We start from the raw sequence: 23,985 nt of genomic DNA on the forward strand, positions 1-23,985 counted from the left end.
GATGGAGGTGTTGTTTTACAGTTTAGATTATTCAGTTTGATTAAATTCATTGTTACTGAAATACATAAAAATGCAATTCATATGAAAATGACTTAAATACAGCTCTCCTGTGATGAATATATTTATGATTAAAAAAATTATTGTATATAAATACAAAATGGTATATACTAAAATAATTTCCTAGCACCATGAAAAGTGTACACTGAATCCTTATTTAAGGTTTCAAACATATTTTTCAAGGTAATTGTGTGTGTGTGTGTGTGTGTGTGTATATATATATACACACAGTACTGTGCAAAAGTTTTAGGCACTTGTGAAAAATGTTGCATATAGTGAGGATGTCCAGTAAACATAAAAAAGCTAAATCAACATTTGGTGTGACCACCCTTGCCTTTAAAACAGCACCAATTCTCCTAGGTACACCTGGACACAGTTTTTCTTGGTTGTTGGCAGATAGGATGTTCCAAGCTTCTTGAAGAATTCGCCACAGTTCTTCTATCTATTTAGGCTGTCTCAATTGCTTCTGTCTCTTTATGTAATCTCAGACTGACACGATGTTCAGTGGGGGGGGGGGGGGGTTGTGGGGGCCATGACATCTGTTTCAGGGCTCCCTGTGCTTCAATTCTAATATTTTTTATTTGCAAAAGTAATGTTTGGGAGTCTAACATTTATATTTCCTATTGACACACTAAAGCGTGTGATGATATAAATAACCATCTTAAATTAAACATCTTAAAAATGAATTTAATCAAACTGAATAATCTAAACTGTAAAAGTACACGTCCATCAAGCCTCTAATCCAATCAGGCTTCTTGATATTTGAAGCTCGAGCTGAGGAGGTGGGCGGGGCTAAAAGTTGACAGTTCTGCTCGCCTTCTGAGCGTTTCGATGAGCACATAAACACATGTAAGCATTTAATACATAGTTTTATGAGTATTCAAAAGTATTTTTGAAACACTGTTGAGTTGAGTGGACTAACTGTTAAGGGCAGAAGTACACAGACAGGTGGAATCGGCCTCATAGCAGCGCAGTTTTCCGGTTAAGTATTTTGGAGATCAGCGCACCTGTTTGCCGATACAAGAATATGTTTTGAACATGTGTGAATGTTTTTGTAACTGATTTGTATGTACGTATCTGATTACATTTATAAAATCTGGAAACAAATACTTGAGTATTCACTATTAACTGACCAGTAACATCTCAGTTACTCTTAATAGTTAATAATGTGTTTTCACTTTATAATACTGTTCTATATAACCATTAACTCATAAGGAAGGACACAATAAGATCTCACTCATTAGTAGTGCATTATACTGATTTTCACTTTAGAATACTATTCCAGATCATTAGTAATTCCTTCATATGGATGTGGTAACACTTGACTCATTACTAAGGGTTAACCAAGATTTCACTTTTCTATTCTAAGCAATTATTGAGAAGAACTCATTATGTACTATGTAACATGCACAAGTTATTAATTAATGATTACAAAAGATACCCCAAATAATACAGAGATTGGACACATACAGTACAACATCCCCTAATTTAAGGTAAGCGGACTAGTCACGATACTCTGCCAGGCAAGGGCGTACTCTACCAGCCAATAATCAAAACAAGCAAGTACAAGAAAATGTATTCTGTTACAAACTGCAGTTCTTGCAACAAACGATTTGAAAATTGTCTACCTGATGAAAAAATGTTAATTAAATAAATTACACATTTAGCTTAATGCTAATACGATGATTGATAGATACATATAGGAAGCTATATTTGTGCAGAGTTCAACAAGAATAAGTTTTCTCTCTGAGAAGTTTCATTTCTATAATTCTTTACATGTAGTCTTTTAATGCACTGCTGCTACAGCCATTGAAGCGCCACTTGTTCACTGTCGGATGTCAAATTCTCTGCTGTGGGTAATGATCCTGTTATTATGCATAATACACAGGTTTATTTTTTAGGTGTTGTGGACTCTGAGATTATTTTTCAGAAGTTATTCTGCAGACTCTGTCTGACACTGCATTAATAAATAGTTTAGCAGTAAAAAGACCTCCCAAATCATTTGTCCTGCTTTAATTCCTGCATAGTTACCCATTAATATGAAACAGTATTCTAAAGTGTTACCAATCATACTGCTGACGGCTACTTTTTCTGGGCACAGTGTGAAAACGATGTGCCAAGAGGTTTTAAGAGGATGGATAATACATTTCCAAGACTGTCACTATGCCAAGACAGATGTCACTGAAATGCAATCAAGCTGCACCGCCAGCATCAAACTGAGCATTAGCAGGTCAGATATGACATTAATCTATGAGATATATGAGATTTGAGCATGATCCTCTGATTTTGTTTGATGATGTGGTGCCGATGACTGTGTTTTGTTCTGCAGCTGAGAATGGTTCAATGGAAGAGTCATTTGGAACCAGATGACCTTCGAGCACATGTTCCTGCTCCTGCAGAGCAAATTTTAGTCAAGACACAGAAAACAAATATAAACAGACACGCATACGAATTAACAAAATGACAGAAACACAAGCAGACAAAAGAAGACAAGGGTGTCAATTATGTGCTTTTGCGCAAAGCAATGTAATGAGTCAAATTATCAGTTTAGTGTATTTTGGTATTATACTTTTATTTTAGTTTTAGTATTTTAGGGCTGCCAAAGTTAATGCATAAACTGATTTCATTTAAATATGCTTATTGAATGCTTATTTATTTGCATTATTTATTGCTGCTAAATTTCTCAGGGTTGTCTTATCATTATCAAATGGCATTTTCATGTTTAATAAAAGCAGGTTGTAATAGTTTCATTTTTAAATATACTGTGTATCAAACATTTTATTTTTTTGTGGTCATTTAAATGTATTTTAGTTTAATTTCAGTTTTTCCAATTATATGTTTGAAATAAAATAAAATTGTTTTAGTTTTTATTTCAGATAAAGAATTTTTTTTCATTTACTTTTTTACTTTTTATTAACACTGCATATTAAATGCAATAGTCCATAATTCCCAAAAAGCAAACAAAGTGTCCATAAATTTTTCATTTGTGGCTTAGACCCTAAAGTGTGGCTACATCAGCGATCAATGGTGTTAAATGTTGTGAGATTTTATGTGCATGTGTTTCTTCAGATGAAGACAAAGTGACAAAATGCCGCTGTTGGCAACACATGTGTGCGTGGTGGACTGATGAATTTAACTCTGGAGAGCAATTCATTATAAAGAATGATAGAAAATTCGAAGAGCATAAAATCATTATGACTGTAACATTTAAAAAAAAATCTACGAATGTGACCTCATGTAGGACGTTTATCAAATTTATCACTTGATGCACACCAATAACAGGAAACCTCTTTCCTCTGCAGCCATCTCAAAAACTATTCTCAAACATACATTATGCCATAATGCATCTTGTTCTCAGTCAGCTGTGCATGAGAATCAACATATGATTATTCATCTCTGTTAAAAATCTCTGCCTTCCACCCACCCAGTGCCTATCCTTAAACCAATCCTCCAACAGATTAAGTAGGAGAGCGACGTGAGGCATGCGGCTAGAATGCTTCAGCCGCCCCTCCGTGCCTAGCTTGGCCTGGTTTCGCTCCCCCACTAAAAATAATAATAATAATAATTCCTCCCTACCCCTTTCCTTTTCTACATGCTACCTCACCTCATATCGCAATTGTTCCCTATTCCTACTTTCTCAATTCTGTACACCCCACTTTTCATCTTTCCTTCTTAACCATAGCCAGAAGCTCCCTTTTTCTGCTTCTTCTGCTATTTCCTTCAGAGACTTCTTCAAACACTGATCCAAAGATATCAATATTTTTCAAAAGGTGCTGCATTGATGTTCCAATAAACTCCTTCCATTTTCCCTGCACTCGGCAGCCAGATCAGCATATTATAGCTTCTTCCTCTCATAGGCTGCCTCCAGTACCACTTCCCATGGGACAGTAAGTTCAGTCATTATGACTTTCTTAGCTTATGCCGACCATAACACTATGTCCGGCTTCAAGGAGGTAATGGTGATCTCAGAAGGAAATTTAAGCTGCTGGCCAAGGTCAACCACCATTGACCAATCACTTCAGTGTGCCAGGATTGACTTTTCCTCCCTTCGTGCCGTACCTTGTACCTCCCTTTTTTAACAAACTCAATGTACTTCCTCTGAGGAGCATGATGGCCTTTATTGGCCTTTATTCTTCACACCTCAAGGATCTCTGCCAGCTTTCGCAGCACCTGATCATGCCGCCACCTGTACCGTCCTTGTGCCAAGGTCTTACACCCAGCCAACATGTGCTGCAGATTTGCTTTTGGGGCCTCTGAGAGAGGACAAATCTCCTCTTTACCATACCACAGAGGCAAATTTCCAGGGCTTAGAAGAGTGTCATAGGTGGATCTTATTAGAAAACTTAGCCTGGCCTAGGGTATTTTCCACAGGTCAGCCCATCCTAAAACTCTATTAGATGCACCTTCCCATACTGTCCAGCACCCTTGCTGCTGCTGGCTGACTGCTCGAATCATATACCCTTCCTCTTTCATCTTACTTACTTATGTCACTACCATCGCTTTCTTCTGTTTTTCAGAAGCTGCTGACCACAGTTTGGGAGTCATCCCCCATGCAAGGCCTGCTCTTCCTGATTGGGTTCTTCCAACAATCTCTTGTTGCTTCAGTCTTGAAACCACCCTGTTTACATCCTCCTCTGCATTCCAGGCGTGGCCTGTTCGGACCTGGGCTTGACAAGCCCTTACTGACTGGTCTTCTCCTGGTTGTAGCCCAGGGTGATGGACTTTAATGGCAGTTGTAAGGCATTTCTTCCAAACAATGCTATGTCTGAAAGACAACGCAGCAAGCCCAGCCACTTCCTGATGTAACTGTTGGCCTTGGTGTCTATCTTTGCCACTGCCGCTGCAGTGATCTCACACATCTTTAGTGGCCACATCAGGCAATGATAAAAGATGGTAAAGAAAGCTAATCAAATCACAATTCAGTATGCAAATAAAGACATGAAAGATCACTAATCACAATTAAGCAACTTTTACAATGTCATCGCTGGTGGTTTTGTTGAATGGTGAAGATTCTTACAATGTAAATCATTTGCAAACCTTTTAAAACTTTTTGATGACCGGTGTAAAGAACTAAAAAATAGTGTAATTGGGAACTGGGAAGTGACGTGGGTGATGACGAGACTAGGGGGAGCGTTCCCGTGCAGTCTATAGCCATGTTTCCATCAACATTTTTTTTAATGCACATTTTGGGATATTCATAAAAACTGCTGGATGGAAACACCAAGATGCAAATAAAATCTCCAAAATGCGCATTAAAAAAATGTATACGCACTCTTGAGGTGGATAAATTTTTTATTCGAAAAGTGCATAAACAATGATGGAAACACATTTACAGAATAAACTCCTATTGAATTCATTAGGAATAAAAGATGTGCATCAAAAAAGTAATGTGACTGAATAACTTGTTCATAACTGGACTAACAGCAGACCAATCATCGCATCTGAAATGTCGCTCTTGTCATCCTGAAATAATGGTGTCTAGAAAATCCAAAGCCTGCAAAGAGTTTGCAGAGCAATTAAGTCGATCACAAACTTGAACTGTACCGAAGAGCAGGTTTATTGACATTTTAGAATAATTTCTTATAGATCCGAACAGAAAAGTCATAAGGATGGATAAACTCACACGCACACATACTGCTCATAGAACTCTGACACATGCTCTCGTTCCTGAACATGAAACAAGTTCTTTAGTGTTTTGTCTGTGTGCTCTAAACCACAAGTATTTTATAAATAAAAGAGTCACACTGGCAACAATTTCTCACACATTGTTTTTGCAATAGTATTGTTTTTCGCATAAATTAAATTCGCAACTTTGATGGAAACATAGCTTGTGACGTGTGCTGACGTAAAGTGTGTTTACGTGGGCTTGCTGTGTAACGGAGGGTGAGCCCCCATTCGGTGAATGAAATTGGACCATATAAATGTATCCGTTTCTCCCCTGTTTGCCCTTCGGTCAGTATTAGGATGAGTTCACTGTTGTTTACGCCTCGAAAGCCAGACAACCAGAATATAGTTCAGTTTCCTCTTGCAGCTTACACTGGGGAGCAAACATTGAGAGATTGCATCCCGAATTCAGCCTCTGTCTCCATGACTGAGGGTCTCGAGACATGCATAACAGAATTCGATGTTCAACAAGCACAAGTGTACACAAAACACACAGTCACACAAGCACCACATGCTGTCCCCCCATAGGAATGCTGGGGCTGTTGTGGCTGACCAGCTTGTTCCCAATATCCCCCATGTTCACACACTCTTCCCTGCTCAAAATGCCTGGGAAGAGATTTTATAACGTTCCTGTTGTATACACACTTCAGGGCAGATTTTAGACATACCTAGATATAATAAAGGCAATTCTCCCTACATTCTTCCCCATTCAACATGCCAGAGAAGTTGTTTTATTCCATGAGCGTCCCTGCTGTAGACACACTTCAGGGTGTTTTTTTTACATGCCTGGACATAATACAGGCAAAACATTATATACTCTCATTCAATTGGCCGCAGTATCGAAGGCTCAGGGGTCTCCTGCTGTGCTGCTGATTGTAAAACAGTCACCAAAAGTAAGCCAAGAGTGCCATCTAGTGGTTACACTTTGCGCTACAGGAGAGACCATGCATTAATTCCACTGTCTGCCTGTCTAGCCGCTTGGCAGCAGTTGCAAAACATTTCGAAATTGGCAATTCGAACAATAGAACATGATTATATCATGGCAGCTTGAATTTCACTCTAATGAAATGTCAATTCAGAATGTTGATGCAGAAACAAATAATGTAATAAGTACAGCCTGGTTTGTGACAATAGATTTGAAGGCTGCTTATTTTCATATTTGGATTGCGCCGAAGCACAGGCGCTTTCTCAGATTCGCTTTTGGGGGCAAAGTGAACCAATTTTGTGCCCTTCTGTTTGGACTTACTCTGGCACCACACACTTTCACAAAATGCATGGATGCAGCTCTGATGCCCTTGAGGCTTCAAAGCATCCGTATTTTGAATTATCTTGAGGATTATTTGGTGTTAGCTCACTCAGACAGTCTGGCTGCCCAGACACTGATATTCATTCTCAGCCATTTGAGCAATCTAGGGCTGTGAGTAAACCTAGACAAGAGCATCCTGTTGACAAGACAACAGACTATGTTTTTAGGTATGGAGCTAGACTCGTAAACGATGCAGGCACGCCTGTCTCCAGCTCGCATTCTGTCATTACGGCAATATCTAGCAATGTTCAGGCGTATTCTCCCTGCGAGAACATTTTACTGGCTTTTGGGACTCATGATCGCGGCGTCCGCTGTCATTCCCTGCATTTGCTGCATGCAAGACCTTTTCAGTGCTGGATGGTCTCCACAAAGGGACTTCAACCACTGAGGCATGCGCTTCATCCCTTCAGAGTGACGTGTGGGTGCTACCAGGCTCTGTTGCCATGGAAACTGACCCATTTTCTGATATCGGGCGTTCCGTTGGGACAGGTGTGTCGCTGCTAAGTGGTAACGACAGACGCCTCCTCCGTGGGTTGGGGCACTGTATATGCCAGCAGCTGGATTGACACACACACTGTCTGGAGATGTTCACGGTGCTGCTTGTGCCATGCTGAGACTGGCACATCGCATCCTTCTGTGGGCACAGAACAATGTACTGTCTCTACGAGATGTACATTTTCTGGGCCGGTTGAATTTAGGGGTGAATCTCCTGTCCAGACAGGGCCTGTTACCCAGAGAATGGACATCACATCCTCCGATTATGGAACAAATCTGGAGGAAGTTTGGCAGAGTGGAAGTAGACCTGTTCAATTTGAGTAAGACATCGCACAGTGCCCACTGGTTTTCTCTCTTGCCCTTGGCACCGCTGGGCATCGATGCACATTTATTGAGTTCCCCCTCAACCGGGAGCTCTTTTGAATGAGGGTTTATCCCCCGCTATGGTTGATACCATTCTAAATGCTAGATCTCCATCAACAAGGAGGCTATATACTGTACGTTTAAGTGTCGTATTTGCGCTTCTTGGTGTACAGCGCTAAGTGAAAATCCAGTTCACTGCCCTGTTGGTACAGTGCTGGAATTTTTTGCAAGAGCGTTTTGAGGTCGGGGTTACCCTGGCAATGCTTATAATCTATGTTGAACGTGCACTTATCAATGGAATCTCTGTTGGTAGACATTCTCTTGCCTCTCGTTTTATGCACGGGGTATGCAGGTTTAGACCTTTTCGTCCCGTCTGCATCCCTTTATAGGATTTATCTGTTGTGTTAGAGGCACTCTTGGTGCCCCGTTCGAGCCCTTGAAAACAGTTATTGGTAAGTTTTTGACTCTTTGATGGCCCTGCTAGTGGCATTGGCATCGTTTAAGAGAGTCTGTGATTTGCATGCCCTGTCGATCAATCCCTTGTGTATGGATTTTGCACCAGGGTGTTCAAGGGTTGTGTTAAGACATCGTTTGGGCTATTTTTCCAAGGTTATTTCTACGTCATTTTGCTCGCAGACCATAAATTTTTAGGCTTTCTCTCCTCCCCTATTTGAGTCAAAGGAGCATCAAAATTTACATATGCTTTGCCCAGTTCGGGCGCTGCGAGTTTATGTTGACTGTACTAGCCAGTGTCATAAGTCAGAACAGTTGTTTGTGTGCTTTGGTGGCCGCAACAGAGGTGTTTTGGTGTCCAAGCAAAGACTTACTCATTGGCTTATTGATGCAATTTCGTGTGCTTACGAAGCACGCAGTTTACCTTTGCCTTTGGGTATTCAAGCCCATTCTACAAGGAGCATGGCATCCTCATGGGCTTTTGCTAGAGGTGCGTCCTTGGAGGACATTTGTGTGGCGGCACGGTGGTCCTCTCCACATACAGTCGTTAGATTTTATAATCTGGATGAGGGTTTGACTCCTGCTTCCCAGGTTCTCTCTGTTGGAACAAGAGTAAATTCATAATTCCTTTTATTTAGATACTTCATCTCACTTGTGCGTGGCTGTATGCTTGCCGCACGGGCTTAGACAGTTGGCGGCTACTGTTCACATGGCGTGAATGTATTTAGTTTCCATAGCGATCGTACGCAGCTCGAGTTCCACAAAAGGGAAAGTCTCGTTTATGTACGTAACCTTGGTTCCCTGAGGAGAATGAGACACTGTGTAGCTGGCCATACTATCTAGCAGCTGCATAGGCTCGTGCCTTTTGCAGAAAAACTGACTCAATTGTGCCTTTATGGAGCCCATGGCGCAGCTCCCTAGGGGGCGTCGCTTACTGGCATCAGCCAGTAAATTGGTGTGATTGTATAAGGGCTTCAGACCACGTGACACTTGGATGGTGTCCTATAGCAATCATACACAGCGTCTCATTCCCCTCAGGGAACCATGGTTACTTACTCAACTGAAATGTTTTTACTAACGTTGACACTGGACCATCAGTTCTCTAACATACTGATATTATAGAGAGAAAAACACAATTTCTTTGCAGTTCAAACATCCAGTCATGGTTCTCTTTGGCTAAAAAACTAATGATGCATAATGATGTCTTTCATATGTGTACACATTGCCACATGGGCATAAAAGTGATAAAATTAACCTCAGGAGATCTTTTCCTTGTCTATTCAAGAAATAGTTCCCCCATAAGTGTAAATTCTGTTTGTCAGAACAAACAAAATGGCAGAAGGATGAGGTGGACTTTTACCACTACACCACACTACTACTTACTGCTCTGTCAATTAGTTGATGCTTTTATCTAAAGTGACTTACAGTACACTTAGAAACAGTTTCCCAAGCCGAGAGTAACCTAGGCTTAAGTGTCTCAAGGACACAACGGTGAAGGTTTATAAATTAACCATTACAGGGCTTGAAGCAACAACATACACTTGCACAATGGAAAAAGCTCAGGCTTACAGAAAAGTGTATGGGCTCTGGGATCATCACTGACATCACAGGGACCTTCCTGCCACTGTAATATGGACGGAGTGATGAGAAGTGAGCTGCCAATCTACATTAGTTAATTCACATAAAGAACAGTTTGATTGTTCATCTCTACAACATACTCTGTGAAACTGAGAGCGTATATCTCCACTTTTTACTGCAAGCTGCTCTCCTTAAAATATGAATCAATCATATCAAGTATAGCACTGTATTATACTGTTTTTGCCTGTAGAACTTCTTAAAATCCTTTATATCTGTGTGTGGTTTTGTAAAATGTCACACTGTCATTTTTTAAAACTGTTTGAATTTCCTCATAACATATTTTATAGTATTTCAGTAGTAGCAGAAACAAGAAAACACATAGCCACATCCACATGCACAGGGTCAAGGTAAAGCCCTGTAATCTGGTCTGTAATCTCTTCTTTTGACTAAATGCAGTGAGTGCTCTGAAATCCTAATTTAGCTCTGATATGTGGAAAACCCCACCAGTCCAACTAATAGTAAAAGAGCCTGACGTCACAGCCATCCCACACTGCACACTAAATTAACATTCACACACAGACACAATTGCAGTAAAAACAATTTGTTAACAATGGCTTTGGCCATTCACTCAGCACCTGTAATAAAAAAAAGTGCTCAGTCTAAAGGTGCTCAGTATAAAACATATTATTTAATAAAATGTATTTAATTCTCAAAAACCTAAAGGTATTGTTGAAAAGTCTCTCATCATGTACTCACCCTCATGCCCTTACAAACCCATATGACTTTCTTCAGTGAATCATAGAAGGAAGTATTTTGAAGAATGTCCTAGCTGCTCTTTTACATACAATGATGAAGGATGTCATTTTAGCTTTGTATGAGAAACAGACCAAAACTGCAATTTACTGAAAATCTTCCCCTCCATCATAGCTCTCAAATTTCATGTGTTTGCGAACATCAAACATGCCACACTTAGCACGTTGCACCAAGTTTGATGTAATGAAGATCGATCACAAGGCATATGAGAACCAATGATGTATGATGTCACAGACATCAAACCTGGCACGACTAATTATATTTGAGAGTTACGCATCGGTCCCCATTCACTCCTTTTGTGTTCCCTGGAATAAAGAAACAGCATGTTGAATGACATGAGGGTAAGTAAATGATAACAGAATGTTCATGAGTTATCCCATTAACTGATGCAACTTTAAAACAGTAAATCCTGTACAAAAAATTTATAAATACATAAAATGTGCATTACTGCAACAGTCTGTTGAAACTAAATTTGACTGAACCAAACCTTTAAATTCAAAATATTAAAAAGTAAGATTTTAAATATTTTGTTGCAAGACCAGAGATTGACAGCATAGAGAGGAGACAGAACAATCACTGAAAAATGAATGGGAGAAATCACAATGCTCAATATGGCAGCTGTAGGAATGGAAGACACATTTCAGATTTTATTGCTGTCATTTTTATTGTTTGTCATTTTGACAAACAGTTTGAGATTTAATTCTTTACCTGTTCAGGTAAATAGGATATAACCTTGCATTCCTATTGCCTAGATAAAAAATAGCTGCCCGTGGTCATTGCCAAGATGGCAGACTGACTTGCCTTTAAGGGACTTTGGCAAGACCCACATATTTAAGGGCAGGTTAAATAATGATTACATAATATAAAAATAAGTCTTATACTCACACAAGCAAATCTACTGTTTTAGCTGTCAGAGTTTGCATTGTTTTCTTCATAAATGGGCACATAATAAGAGGCAACCTTTTTTGTTATTGCTTTGTAAGTTTTGGTTGAAATTCACTAAACACATTTCTATAAATAAACATCTAAATAAACTGTCTGGTTCATCAAGACACATAACAACTTGAAATCTCTAACAAGCAGTGAAACTATAGAAGTTCCCCAGAAAAAAATCATATCATGTACTACAAGTACTACAACATTAATAGTATTTGATACAAAAAGTGGGTGGGCCCTGTGTCTGGGCAGGCCTTTTTCGCTGAATACTAAAGACTGATTGGCTGAGAGCTTAATCACAGCCATTAGAACACAGATTAGAAGGCACTGACATAACATTTCCACCACCAACAAGGATACTGTCTGTGATGCGATCCTGTTCGATGACTGGAAAAACGTATATGATCTTTAACAATATAAAAATCAAAGAAAACAAAAGCGAATAATAAAAGGAACAAAACACAGCTTTTTCTTTCTTAAACCTCATTTTAAGCTCTGCAGATACATCTCTAAGAAAAGATGAACAGCTGATAACAGAAATCGTTGTGGAATCACTGAGATGCCATTTCCCAAAGACAAGGCAAGTTTCTGGAAGAGGTAAAAGCAAGTTCTTTTCACACTTTAATTTGCAAACCCAGGGTCATTTTTAACCTTGTTTTATGTTTCACACTATTCGTACATTACCCATGGTTTGCAATTAATCCTGGGTAGTCAAGTTCCGAAGCTTTACACTGTATATTTGTTAAATCTGGATTGCCTCTTATTTACATATTTATGAGGTAAATAACATTGATTGCACATTTATACAATGAATACACAACGAGCACACAAGTGGTTTTAAAGTGATAATTTCAAGAGGAATCAAATGTTCCCTTCTGTGCTAAACCACTGTTAAGTATGAAAACTTGCTTAAACAGGGTTAAAAGTGGCCTTAACGCTAGTTCAAGCTTGGTTTGAAAGTTGCAACATTAGAGACACTTAGCATATTGTTTCTCTATAACATGCAGTTCCCATATTATCTCATTATAATCACCTTCATCCTATTGCACTCAGCTGGCATGTGTTGTCTATGTGGAGGAACTTTCTCTGCGATTATCCATTGTTCTGATTAAATTAAAAAACAGAAACAAAGAGGGATTAAAATAGTGAAAGGTCGGTCATGGAGAAGTCCTCTTCAATAAATTACTTACATTTGATGCTGCCGCAAAAGGTCTGCGAACTGACGATCTCTTGCATAGAGCTCAAGGATGCGAATACGATCTTGAATCTCCTGTGAAGTGGGAGGGAACAGAAATTCTCCAAAATAAAATGTATAATACACTTGCTCACACAGAAAATACACATGCATTGTCATATAAACTTAACCCATGAATAATCAAACGGGTCAGTTTGAACATTTAACACTGATTTACATCAACTTAATAAGTTGTCATAAGATTATTAGCTCAATAATATAAATACAGTGGAAGTCAATAGAAACAAATGAGGAAATTGGGAACAAATGTGCGTTTGTCTGTGTGTGTGGTTCAAGCAAGACCTGACACACACACACATAAATAAATACATTCTGTACACAAATTCTAATGTAAATTTGGAGCATTTACTGTACATAAAATTAGTACATTTTACATTTGTAAATTAGTTAAAGGTTAGTGGATTATAAAACAGCTGTTGGGGAGAAAATATGCAAATTGTGACTGTTGAACTGTGACTTAACGAGCTGGGTCAATTTGACCTGATGAGATCAACAGTGGGACATGATTGTTAAGACAATGGAATGGGTTAAACACTTATATTGGCATGTACTTACTATGCCTAGGTCATTTTATTTATTTATTTTTAGGTGTTTTTTCTGTGGAATATCAGCCAATTTGCATGTCCTCATTCATCACCATTACATTTTAATGGGTTATTAAAACAAATCAAATTATACTGTACCTAATTTTGCTTTCACAATAAAAATACATTTTAATAAGTTTTATTTTTATGCAGCTTTCCCGAAGCTCACAGCCACTTTACAATTAAATCAGAATAATTTACAAACAGAAAAAATAATGTAGTTCAGTAATAGTTTTTTAAATGCTTTATGCATTTTATGAGAAGATGATGTCTTTATCAGTATTTCATTAAGCTTACACATATTTGGCTTTGTCAAGTTCAACAGATCAACTCTGTTATACTGTAGGACAAAATCAAAGAAAACAATGTTCCCGGCACAAAGCACAAGAATGTTGACTGTCAATAATGTGGCATGTGGGATGATATGTGCTAGTAATTTTGCACTGACTGTCATCCCAATAACGTTTAACCCTAAAACAGGGTTAGCAGAAAACATGTTTAAAAAGAGAAATGTCATTGGCTGAAATGCACCATTTTGTATGACCCGCCCACATAGTACACTTGTACATACTGTATTTATAAGTTGTAAACATATTGCTTTTTTAGCACACACAAAACCACACACACAGACTTGTACCTCCTTGGTGAGCTCATTGTTCTCATAAATATGGCGTATCTCTTCACTGCTGAAGCCTGAGGATGCCTCAGCACTGGCGCTGCTGTGGATTGGTGGGTCAGGGTACCGCCGGTAGTAATGGCTGTAGCCTGTCATTACATCACTCTCGTACATAGGGTTATACTTAGTGGCCCTGTCTAATGACGGAATACTGTCCCCTCTCCTGCATGCAAACACACATACACACACACAAACAAAGGGTAAGAAGAAGGGGTCATGACTTAAAAGGGTCCTGGGATCAAAGAACAACTTTGTTGATGAATTAATGCAAATCTCATAATGACATTACTGGAGATTTAAGCTTCTACCCAGGTGCCGTAAGCAGAGTAATTAAAGACATTTAAGTGAAAGAAAAGCATTTAATGGATATGTAACTGACTCTATCTACAAGTGACAGTCCCCTTATAAATATTATACAGAAACAGAGTCACACACACACACACACACACACACACACACACACACACTTTACTACACTGACCGTGCTTGATGTCTTACCGTATTGGATCCTCCATCTCATCCTTGTCATCATCATACTGGTCTCTTAAAGTTTTTGCTAAAAAGAAGATTACTCCTGATGCCACAAGCAGGAACCCGGCAACAGATGCTATCGCAATGCCTACTACGAGTGGCTCAGATACATATTCTTCACAATGTTCCCCTCTGTACCACCAGTTCTCCCCCACACGACATCTACAGAGCAAACACTCAGATACATATTCAATTTATAAACCTAAGGACAACTCCTGAAACACAAAAGCAATGCTTTTCTACCTTTACAAAAAAGAAGCATGATATTACCATGGAACATGTCTAAAAAAAGGATGTGTACTAATAGTACTATGGTACTATTACTATAGAACATTTTAGTACTTTTTGTTAGTGTAACGTAATATAAAATTCTTATAAATTTATCCTGAATTAGCTTTCCTTAACATTTTTCACTTCCACACCATCATATCATCACATAAACATTCACAAACACACACACACACACCTGCAGATAGCTCCTTGGCCAGGAATGACATCACATTTCCCATCATTCAGGCAGAAGTCAGGCTTCAGGTCACAGATGCTCTGGCAGGGTAGTCCATCCACGCTGAAATAACCAGCATTACACACACATTCGGCCTCACCTGACCAGCGGTTCACTGTGCACTCTGCAAACTCATTACATGCTTGGAACTTGCATGGGTCTGCCTGTTCACCTAAAACAAACACCCATCCACACACACACACACAGCACATTAGTCACAGCATGTCATTTCAAACCTGCATGACTCTTTCTTCAGTGGAACACAAAAGATGTTTAGCAGAATGTTCTGGTTGCTCTTTTCTAAACACTGATAGTGAATGGTTACTGGAGCTTGAGAAGCTCCAAAAAGGATATAAAAAGCATAATAAAGGTACAGTATTTAGTACCTTCTGAAGCCTTACAATAACTTTGACGAACACACCATTTAAGCCATTGTCTACTTCTTTATGTTCTACAGAAGAAAGAAAATCAAACTGGTTTGGAATTACATATGAGTGAGTGAGTGTTTATGAGATATATATATATATATATATATATATATATATATATATATATATATATATATAGATATATATATATATATATATGTAAAGAGTGAGATATTGTGACACTGAGAAAGTTCTTAGTCTTTCATTCGACTTTGATTATATGACTACATATGTATTTATTCAATTCCGTTAAAAGTCGAAGGAATTACAAAAGTATATTTACATAATGGTTAAAATTATATACTTTCTACATATGGATTTAAACATCAGAAGAGTTTTTAATATTCCATGTTTTTAAGTTTTGAATGTTGAAATCATCCATTTTATTTGAAGAGACTGAAGTATTCTGAACTTGTCTTGCCTGATTCTACATCCAGTGAATATTTGTCAATGGCGAGATTCATGGTCTGGTAAGCAGTGTTGCAGAAGTCCTCCAGAATGAGGTAAACAGCAGTGGTGACTCCTTGAGGAACAGGCTTCCCAAACTTCATTCGACTGTTCACGACAATACTTCCATTCCTGAAGTTTAGGATCTCCAAGTTCTCAAAATTACTGAGGTTTGACTGAAGATATGGCACCAGCTGAGGAAGATGCAATGTCAAAAGTTTAGTTCAGAAACTCACAAATTGAAATTATAGAGTACATGAATGAATAAATAAATAATTCATCTGGATGCTCATGGATGGATGGATTGATGTTTGACAGGAAATGTGGTAGAAGATGAAGAAGTGGTAGTAGAAATGGAAGAAGAGAAAGAATAGAAGTAAATTTACTCTAAAAGCAAACTGAGGAAGCACACTACCAGTTCAATGAACCGCTGTTCCAAGGCTTTGTATTCTGGAGAGCTCTTATTGAACAGATCCTCAGAGAATATCATGTTAGTTACACGAAGACTGAAAAAGACTATCAAAGCACGCCCAGGTTTAGTTGGTATAGCAAAATTGGACAGCTCATCACCCTGGAAGACACCAGGGATTCCACTGCCCTCCTCCTCTCTGAGATGGATCACATTGTAATCCAGAGATGCACTTATGACTTCAGAGTTTAAGGTAGACTCTAACTCCACCGCCCCAGGGGTCATCATGGTGATGAGGGTGAAGGGTGATTCTTTCTCCGGAGAAAGAGGTGTCAGGTTGACGGGGTCTGCAGTTTCAATGGTGACCACCAGGATCTCATCTTCTGTTAGATCTTCTTCTGAAAACTGTATAGGTGAAACATCTGTTGTTAGTACAAAATCATTTCCTTCCCTTTCTTCAACCTCCTCTAATTCCTTCATTGCAATTACAGCAACTTCAGCTTCCTCGTCCTTTCGTGTTTCTAATAGAGCAGTTCCCTCCTTGTTGTCTTCCTCTGACATCTCTTCGTCTTCAGGAAGTATGAGGTCTACCTTGGGTTCTGGGGTAACTTTTGTCTCTTCCACTTTAACAGGAGGCATTGTAGGTGTATCACTAACAACTTGAAGGTCTCCATCCCCTCCAGCTTCAACATTCATCAGTCCAGGTGTTTTCTCAGGCAAAATCTGGTCTTCCTTAACCACATCTGTTATTGTTGTAATGGTGGAGAATTCATAATCACCTACCAGGGGTGTGTCTACATGAATCAAAACCTCTTTGTCACCTTCTGTCGCTTTAACTGGCACTTTAACCTCAGTAGGAAGTACAGTCACCCATGGCCAATCGTCTTCTCCTGCACCAGAACCAGAAGCGGGATCAAGGTCAGATGTTGTGACATCGCTGTATTGCTTGTAGTCGGTAAAGTGGCTAACAGTTTCACCAACCACAGAAGGACTCTTGCTGGGGGGTGATGGTGACAACAAGTCCTTGTCTTCAATATCTGAAATGAGAAATAAAAAAGTGTCTTTACATGAGTGAATCACCACCATTGGCATACTACTGTATATGATTGTACATTTGAATATTGGCTCTTACCCTCTGAGAAACTACTGCTGGGATGGTCAATGAAGAGTGATGTGTCCTCATCTAGAATTATGACCTCATGCTTTCCCATTCCTTCCTGTTCTGACATTGTAGGTCCCAACAGGTCATCAATGATAAATAGCTCTTTGGTCACTCCATCAGTAAGATAATTTACTTTTTCTACAGGTACAATTTCATCCTAGACAATAAATAGGAAAAAATGATCTGATCAAGAAACATTAATATTTTTCATCATTTTTATTTTTTTAAGAATTGAAATGAGTGACAATTATAAAGATCTGGCGCAGAACTTGTCATGCACTGTTTGTGCTACAGACATGAATGATACCTCAAATCATGCGACTTGTTGAGGAGAGGTGTACTGTTACTTTTATAAACAATCAGACTTATGATTTTCACCTGGTGGATGATAAAACGGGGGGGTCATAGACTTACATTGAAGAAAGGATGAGAGTCACATCTAGGGACCAGAATATTATAGATAATTTGCAGTGGGTTCTTTTGACATGTGCCAGTAAACAAACACCAAGCAACACCATAGGTACCACTCAAAACATCCTAAGAACAGCACTGCAACACCATGGCATGGCAACCACCCACAATACCCTAGCATCATATTGGTGAGTTTTGTACAGGCACACACCAATAAATGTTCTTCAGAAAATGTAAAAATCTAGTTGGTATACACCAAATTTTACTGTCACCTTCAAATAAATCTTAATTCACCTTGTGGTCCGGGTCCAGAGATTCCACTGTAGGATGGGTTCCCTTCGGAGATGTTTCCACTGATAACAAAAAAACATTAGACAATTACACACTGATGTGATGTACAATAAAACCTGTATTATGTTTTGGCAGGTAGAACAGTACCATGCAGGGCATCTGTGATGTAAGGGTGGAGGTCACTAAAAGTGTACTGGATTGTGGGCTTTTCATAATCTCTAAAGGTGCCCTCTACCATGTTTGATTGGAGATTAATGAAGTCCAGTGTCTCGCTGCTGATCTCTTCACTGCTGGTCTGGAGGTACACAACATAATCCACCAGCACTGCCTTTGCACCACTGAAGAGAGAAAACAATGCATCCATTCACTGACTCTTATACAGATCCAGCACTGTCTTGTAAAAACAAGCAAAAACTGTGCTTGCAGTAATGCACTTACAATTGAACTTACGGAAGTCTATGGGGCAAGGTATTCCAGGGGGCTTTAAAAGCAGAAATGTACACCTCGTGTTTTGCTAAATCAATTACTGCATATTAATTCTTCAATACATTACAAAATGTTTGATCTTTCAGTTGTAAAGTTGTCTCAGACACCGTTTACACCTGGTATTAAGATGCTTTTCAGGTGATCCGATCACAAGGGGTCAGCACTAATACAGGTTTAAATGGGGTCTAAAACATTTTGTTATCGTATCACAAAAACCACAAATGGAGGTGGTCAAATACATATGTGACCACATTGCATTTGAGGTGTAAACGCTAATCTGTCTTGAATGTGTCCTGGACAGCACCTGCCACTCACCTGTCAATCAACCGCTGTGCTGAAACAAGAGTTTAAACTTTGCCAGTTTAGGCAGCTTTAAACTGATTAAAAATGTATGATTACATACATATGTTGGGCCTCATGTGTTCAGACAGAAGACAAAGGCAGGCCTAACAGTCATAAAAACATAACTCAAGCCCCCACCTTCTAAGTCGTAAATTTTACTGATAAAAATCACGCCAAAATCAAACAAAGGGAGTCCAAAACAGACTACAGATCCATGAAACCTTGCCCTCTAAAGGATCAAGCTCTCAACTCCTATTGGATGAGGCACACCACAGAACGTCCCTCAAACATGACATCATCAGGACTTCAAATAATTCTGAAATGCTTCTAGAGTTGCTTCCAGCGACTTAGTTCACCGAATATGGACGTAGCTTTTTGCTGCTCTCCGGTGCAGCCTCGTGGCATAAGGAAGTAATGTCCGACTTGAAACTGTAGCCATACAATCTCCATCTCGCTGGACGAGTTGAGATTACTCTGTGTTCAACCGAACACTCTAACGGATCCGAAGGAGACCGCCGAGCAATTCGCATCTTCATCCGTTGGCCTACAGAAGTGAAGAGATTAAAGATTTTTCTTCCATCTTCAATCAAGTCGACATTTCTGAGTTCTCCGCCAGCCCGCCAAGAATCAACAGCCGTACCGCCCGCCGACAGAGAGAGGAAACGGCCTCCCATCATCACACGAGCCTCAAGGAACCGGGTCAAAGTTAAAGGACGGAGGAAAACACATTCTACCTGTGTCCTCATGCGATTCAAGTAAGAGGTTACGTCTGGGCAGAGATAGAATATTATAGCGTGTTATTCTTGTGTTTCAAGGTTTTTGCTTGTACAGTTTACGGACCGCCATGTCCGCTAATTATTAATACACAGGGTATTAATTATCACGAATTTGTTTTGCTGTATTGTGGTCCAACCAAATTGGATTGTTGTGCAATTTCACCATCGCGGGTGAGACAGCAACTGAGTTCATCCATTAGAGTCAAATAACACAGGACTTTTACGAGCCCCGCTCGTAAAACCGCGTCTCTGAGTGATGAACACGGCTGCTTTATCTCCAGCTATCGCGAAATCAGCTTTCGGGCTGTCACTTAATCATCTCTCTCTCTCTCTCACTAACCACACTGACACACACACACACACTGATACACACACACCTTATGTGTTATAGGATTCTTTTTATTTCCATATCTAATCATATCACTTTTTAGTTTGCAGTTGTAAGTCGGAAGTTTATTGACTATATTGTATTAATTATTAATTGATATTACTGCATAAATAAACTTTGTTTATATTACAAAGAGAAGTGTTTTGGTTTGTTTTGCATACGCCTGTGTCATGCTGACGGGATGTCAGTGCTCGGATTCAAACCTTCATTCATTGTTTTTTTTTCCCGAAAATTGATATTCTTCGGATGTCGATTTTCTTAAGAAAACAATCTAATATTGAGACTGTTTTAATATTTGGTTATTAGTCCCTGATTCCAGGGTGGTGCCCCGTCAATGTTAATCCTTATTAATATTCTATTGATTTTTGATAATTGATAATTATCTTTGATTGAATTTGAATGATCAATAAGCTAGTGTTAATTGTAATTAATGTTTCATCGATGTTAACAATTAACGACTATCTTTGATAATTGTTGATTTAAAGGATTAAAAAAAGCTAACATTGATTCTCATCAATGTTCTATTGATTTTAATAATTAATAATTATCTTTGATAATTATTAATTATTAATTATTGCTAATAACCAAACTTGCTCCTAAACGTAGCACACTACATTTACTGGAGTCCCATATGAGGTTTTAATGAGTTAGATCCAATTAATTAATTTAAATATTGATTAATAACTACAGAAATAATTACCAATTATTTCTGATAGTAACACCGATCTAAACAACCAGTAAAGCCCTACACATACACAAGCACGAGAACTTCACAGATCTTTGTCAGTGTGTCTGATATCAACATGCAGGGTCATAGATGAGAAGTGCACATATTTGGTGTTCAACTAACACAGGTACCTAACTAAAACAACTGATAATTAAGCTCAAAATGTTATGTTTGAGCTTAGATTAAATTTCAACTGCATCTGGGAGAAACAGCACACAGGTATTTTTCACACTTTCTTTGTCTTTTCTGACTTTTCCACAATTTATTATCATGCAGAAACACAATGACATTAGAATTTATATACTGTATGCCATCATGAAATCAGAGACCCTCCCCTCGAAATCAGAACACAAGTGGTCACAGGAGATGCATTTAAGAGACCAGGTATAAACAGTGATGTATCCCACCTGAACACATGTGATCAGATAACCTGAGTCACATCTTAATACCAGGTGTAAACAGAGTCTAAATTGTCCTTTTAGTGGTGATACTACTATTTTAGGCAGATGGACTTCTAGTTAATGCTTAGTGATGTTATTAATGTGGGTGTATTTGTCTTCATGTAAACGTGTGTATCATGCAAAAGTTACTGGGTTAACAGGCTTTACATAGTCATGACAGGAGATGAAATATAGGATATAACTTTTCACAGACAAGGTTAGTAAGCAATTACAGTAAGTCACACTTGGCACATGATAACATGTACAATCTTCAGTAATGTGGCTATACTTTTGATTCAGTATTTATTTAAATGTTAAAAATTATTGTTTGTGGTGAACAGCATGCCTCAGGTTCTGTCAATATAACTTTTTTCTGTTATGAACCTTAATTTGTTAATCCAATGTTTCAGCAACCATACTTACTACCTCTTTCATATCAGTCATCTATCTGAAAACAAAACATGTCTTTCAGATAGAAGTTATAACCCTAAGATAATTATCATGTGATGGAATGGACTGAACGTATACCATTCAAGTTTAAGTATCAGCATAAGCATAGTTATGAGAACAATCTTTTTTATGCACCTTTGGTTCTGGCATACCTTAGCTATTATCCCACCGCATGCATTAACATATTAACAGCAACACACATTTACTTACTAACTTGCATTCACACATGCACATAGGTTCTAACTTACCTTGATGAATCAATCTGTGGCCTGCAGAAAAGAAAGAGGACATATTGTATAGCCTTACCACTATGGCAGGAAATAGACTTAAGTTAATAATTCTGTTATCTGAAAACGCAAAATCAAACCATGTGGGCACAGTGGATTAACACATCTAGCAAAGTTTGATTATGTTGTCATGCCTCCATCAGACAGCATTTGGATAGTTCAGCCACACTTAATAATTTACAAATGTCATTGCATTAGAAAACACAATATCAAACCAAATGGCATCTACAAACATATGATGCGAGACCTTTAATCAAAAATAAATTCAATTTTCTTCACCATTTTCACAGTTACTTTTAACCTTCTGGTCCCATGGTCCTTTTTAGTGGATGTTTGAAGTCCACAGGTGTAGTTCATCACATTAACTATGGACACTTTTCACTAACCTTTGACACTTTGATTGTGCTATCCTTCTTTACCATACTGTAAATGCCTCTTGGTTTGATGTTTTCTTAAATAATGCAATGACTTCCATATATTTTGAAGAGTGGGTTAAGTGTCAAAATACTTTTTGTGGCCACTACAGTAACTGTAGAGGAAGCTACTCATAAACCTATTGAATGAAAATTAAACACACCTGACATCCAGCACTAATACACTCTTGAATTCTGCCAGTTTCTCCAAAGCAGCTGAAATCTATAAGCACAACATACAGTATATACACATAAAGTTCCAAAACCAAGCCAACAAAGAAATATTAAAAAGTTGGAGCGGCAAATACTGTATGTAATATTAGTGGAAAAAACAAGCGCATAAGTGGATGTGTGTGTGTGTGTGTGTGTGTGTGTGTGTGAGAGAGAGAGAGAGAGAGAGAGAGAGAGAGGGTGTTTTATTTGAAGGGTACCATTAACATAAGTGAGTGAGAATTAGTTTATAACAATTTTAATCAGCTTTATGTTGTGTGTGTATGTGTGTGTGTAGTACCTTCTCCGTGAACTGCTGAGCAAGTCTGCGATGTTCATTGCTTGTGGGGTCGGATAGCTCTTCACTCCATGGCTCTCTCATTAGTAACAATGTCAGCTCCACCCTCTGCTCTATCAGAGGTGGTGTAGGCAAAGCAGCAGCCTCCATCTCAATCTCATTAGTGATCTGCCACATAAAGAACACACAAAAAAACATTGTTCAGCAGGATGATACATGCAAACAATTTCAATCAAGAAGAATGATGTTCATAATTAGCATGTATCATCAACGCAACAGATTTGAACAGCCAGAAGACTAGTGTTACAGTGAATAACAACTTACATTTTGGTACGCCTCTCACACAAAGCTATCATATAGCTTGAGAAGACTTGGAATATAGTGCATGAGTTGTATGAACTAATCTTAGGGTACTTTAATGCTGTTTATTTGTCCTTTTTAGAGCTCAACAGTTGCTTTCTCCACTTTCGGTTTATTGCAAGAACAGTGTCTTAAACCCACTGCTGTTTAAGGTAATTAAATTATAGCTTTGTATTTACTTAATCCGGGTTGAAACTACATATAACAGCAGCTCATTCCCCAAATGTTACAAATTTTATTTTGACAGCCTAATGAGACTTCACCAATAATTACAAAATGAACAGTATTTTTCAGCCCACCAACCGCTAACCTCAGATGGTGTTTCTATAGTAACTTCCATTACGCTTTCAGAGATGAACTCATCTGGGAACGGTGCGGTCACCACCTCAGTGGCCTCTGCTGGAAACCCTTCACCTACCACAGGTATGGAAGATAATTATTTGT

The 23,985-nt window shown here is 38.6% G+C and overlaps 1 protein-coding gene across 1 annotated transcript; it reads right to left on the reverse strand.

Annotated features, from left to right (window-relative positions):
- Positions 1 to 11,392: 11,392 nt before the first annotated feature.
- Positions 11,393 to 23,881, reverse strand: LOC127448010 (interphotoreceptor matrix proteoglycan 2-like). Its single transcript, XM_051710287.1, has 14 exons — positions 23,852 to 23,881; positions 23,185 to 23,349; positions 22,838 to 22,896; positions 22,222 to 22,242; positions 18,512 to 18,702; positions 18,368 to 18,426; positions 17,633 to 17,819; positions 16,507 to 17,537; positions 16,066 to 16,285; positions 15,178 to 15,388; positions 14,679 to 14,873; positions 14,142 to 14,343; positions 12,856 to 12,935; positions 11,393 to 12,769 (listed from the first exon to the last, which is right to left on the reverse strand). Exons 1-14 carry the CDS (start codon positions 23,879 to 23,881, stop codon positions 12,733 to 12,735), a joined length of 2,688 nt encoding a protein of 895 aa, XP_051566247.1. The 3' UTR covers positions 11,393 to 12,732.
- Positions 23,882 to 23,985: the final 104 nt, after the last annotated feature.

The sequence above is a fragment of the Myxocyprinus asiaticus genome, chromosome 11 (genome assembly GCF_019703515.2).
Source record: "Myxocyprinus asiaticus isolate MX2 ecotype Aquarium Trade chromosome 11, UBuf_Myxa_2, whole genome shotgun sequence".
Classification (NCBI taxonomy): Eukaryota; Metazoa; Chordata; class Actinopteri; order Cypriniformes; family Catostomidae; genus Myxocyprinus; species Myxocyprinus asiaticus.

Coding starts and splice junctions, on each gene's coding strand:
- LOC127448010 (XM_051710287.1), bottom strand. CDS start 23,881: ATGGAAGTTACTATAGAAACACCATCTGAG. Junction 17,538..17,632: donor CAGCAGTAGTTTCTCAGAGG/GTAAGAGCCAAT, acceptor TTCTCATTTCAG/ATATTGAAGACAAGGACTTG. Junction 15,389..16,065: donor TTCACTGGATGTAGAATCAG/GCAAGACAAGTT, acceptor TGTTTGTTTTAG/GTGAACAGGCAGACCCATGC.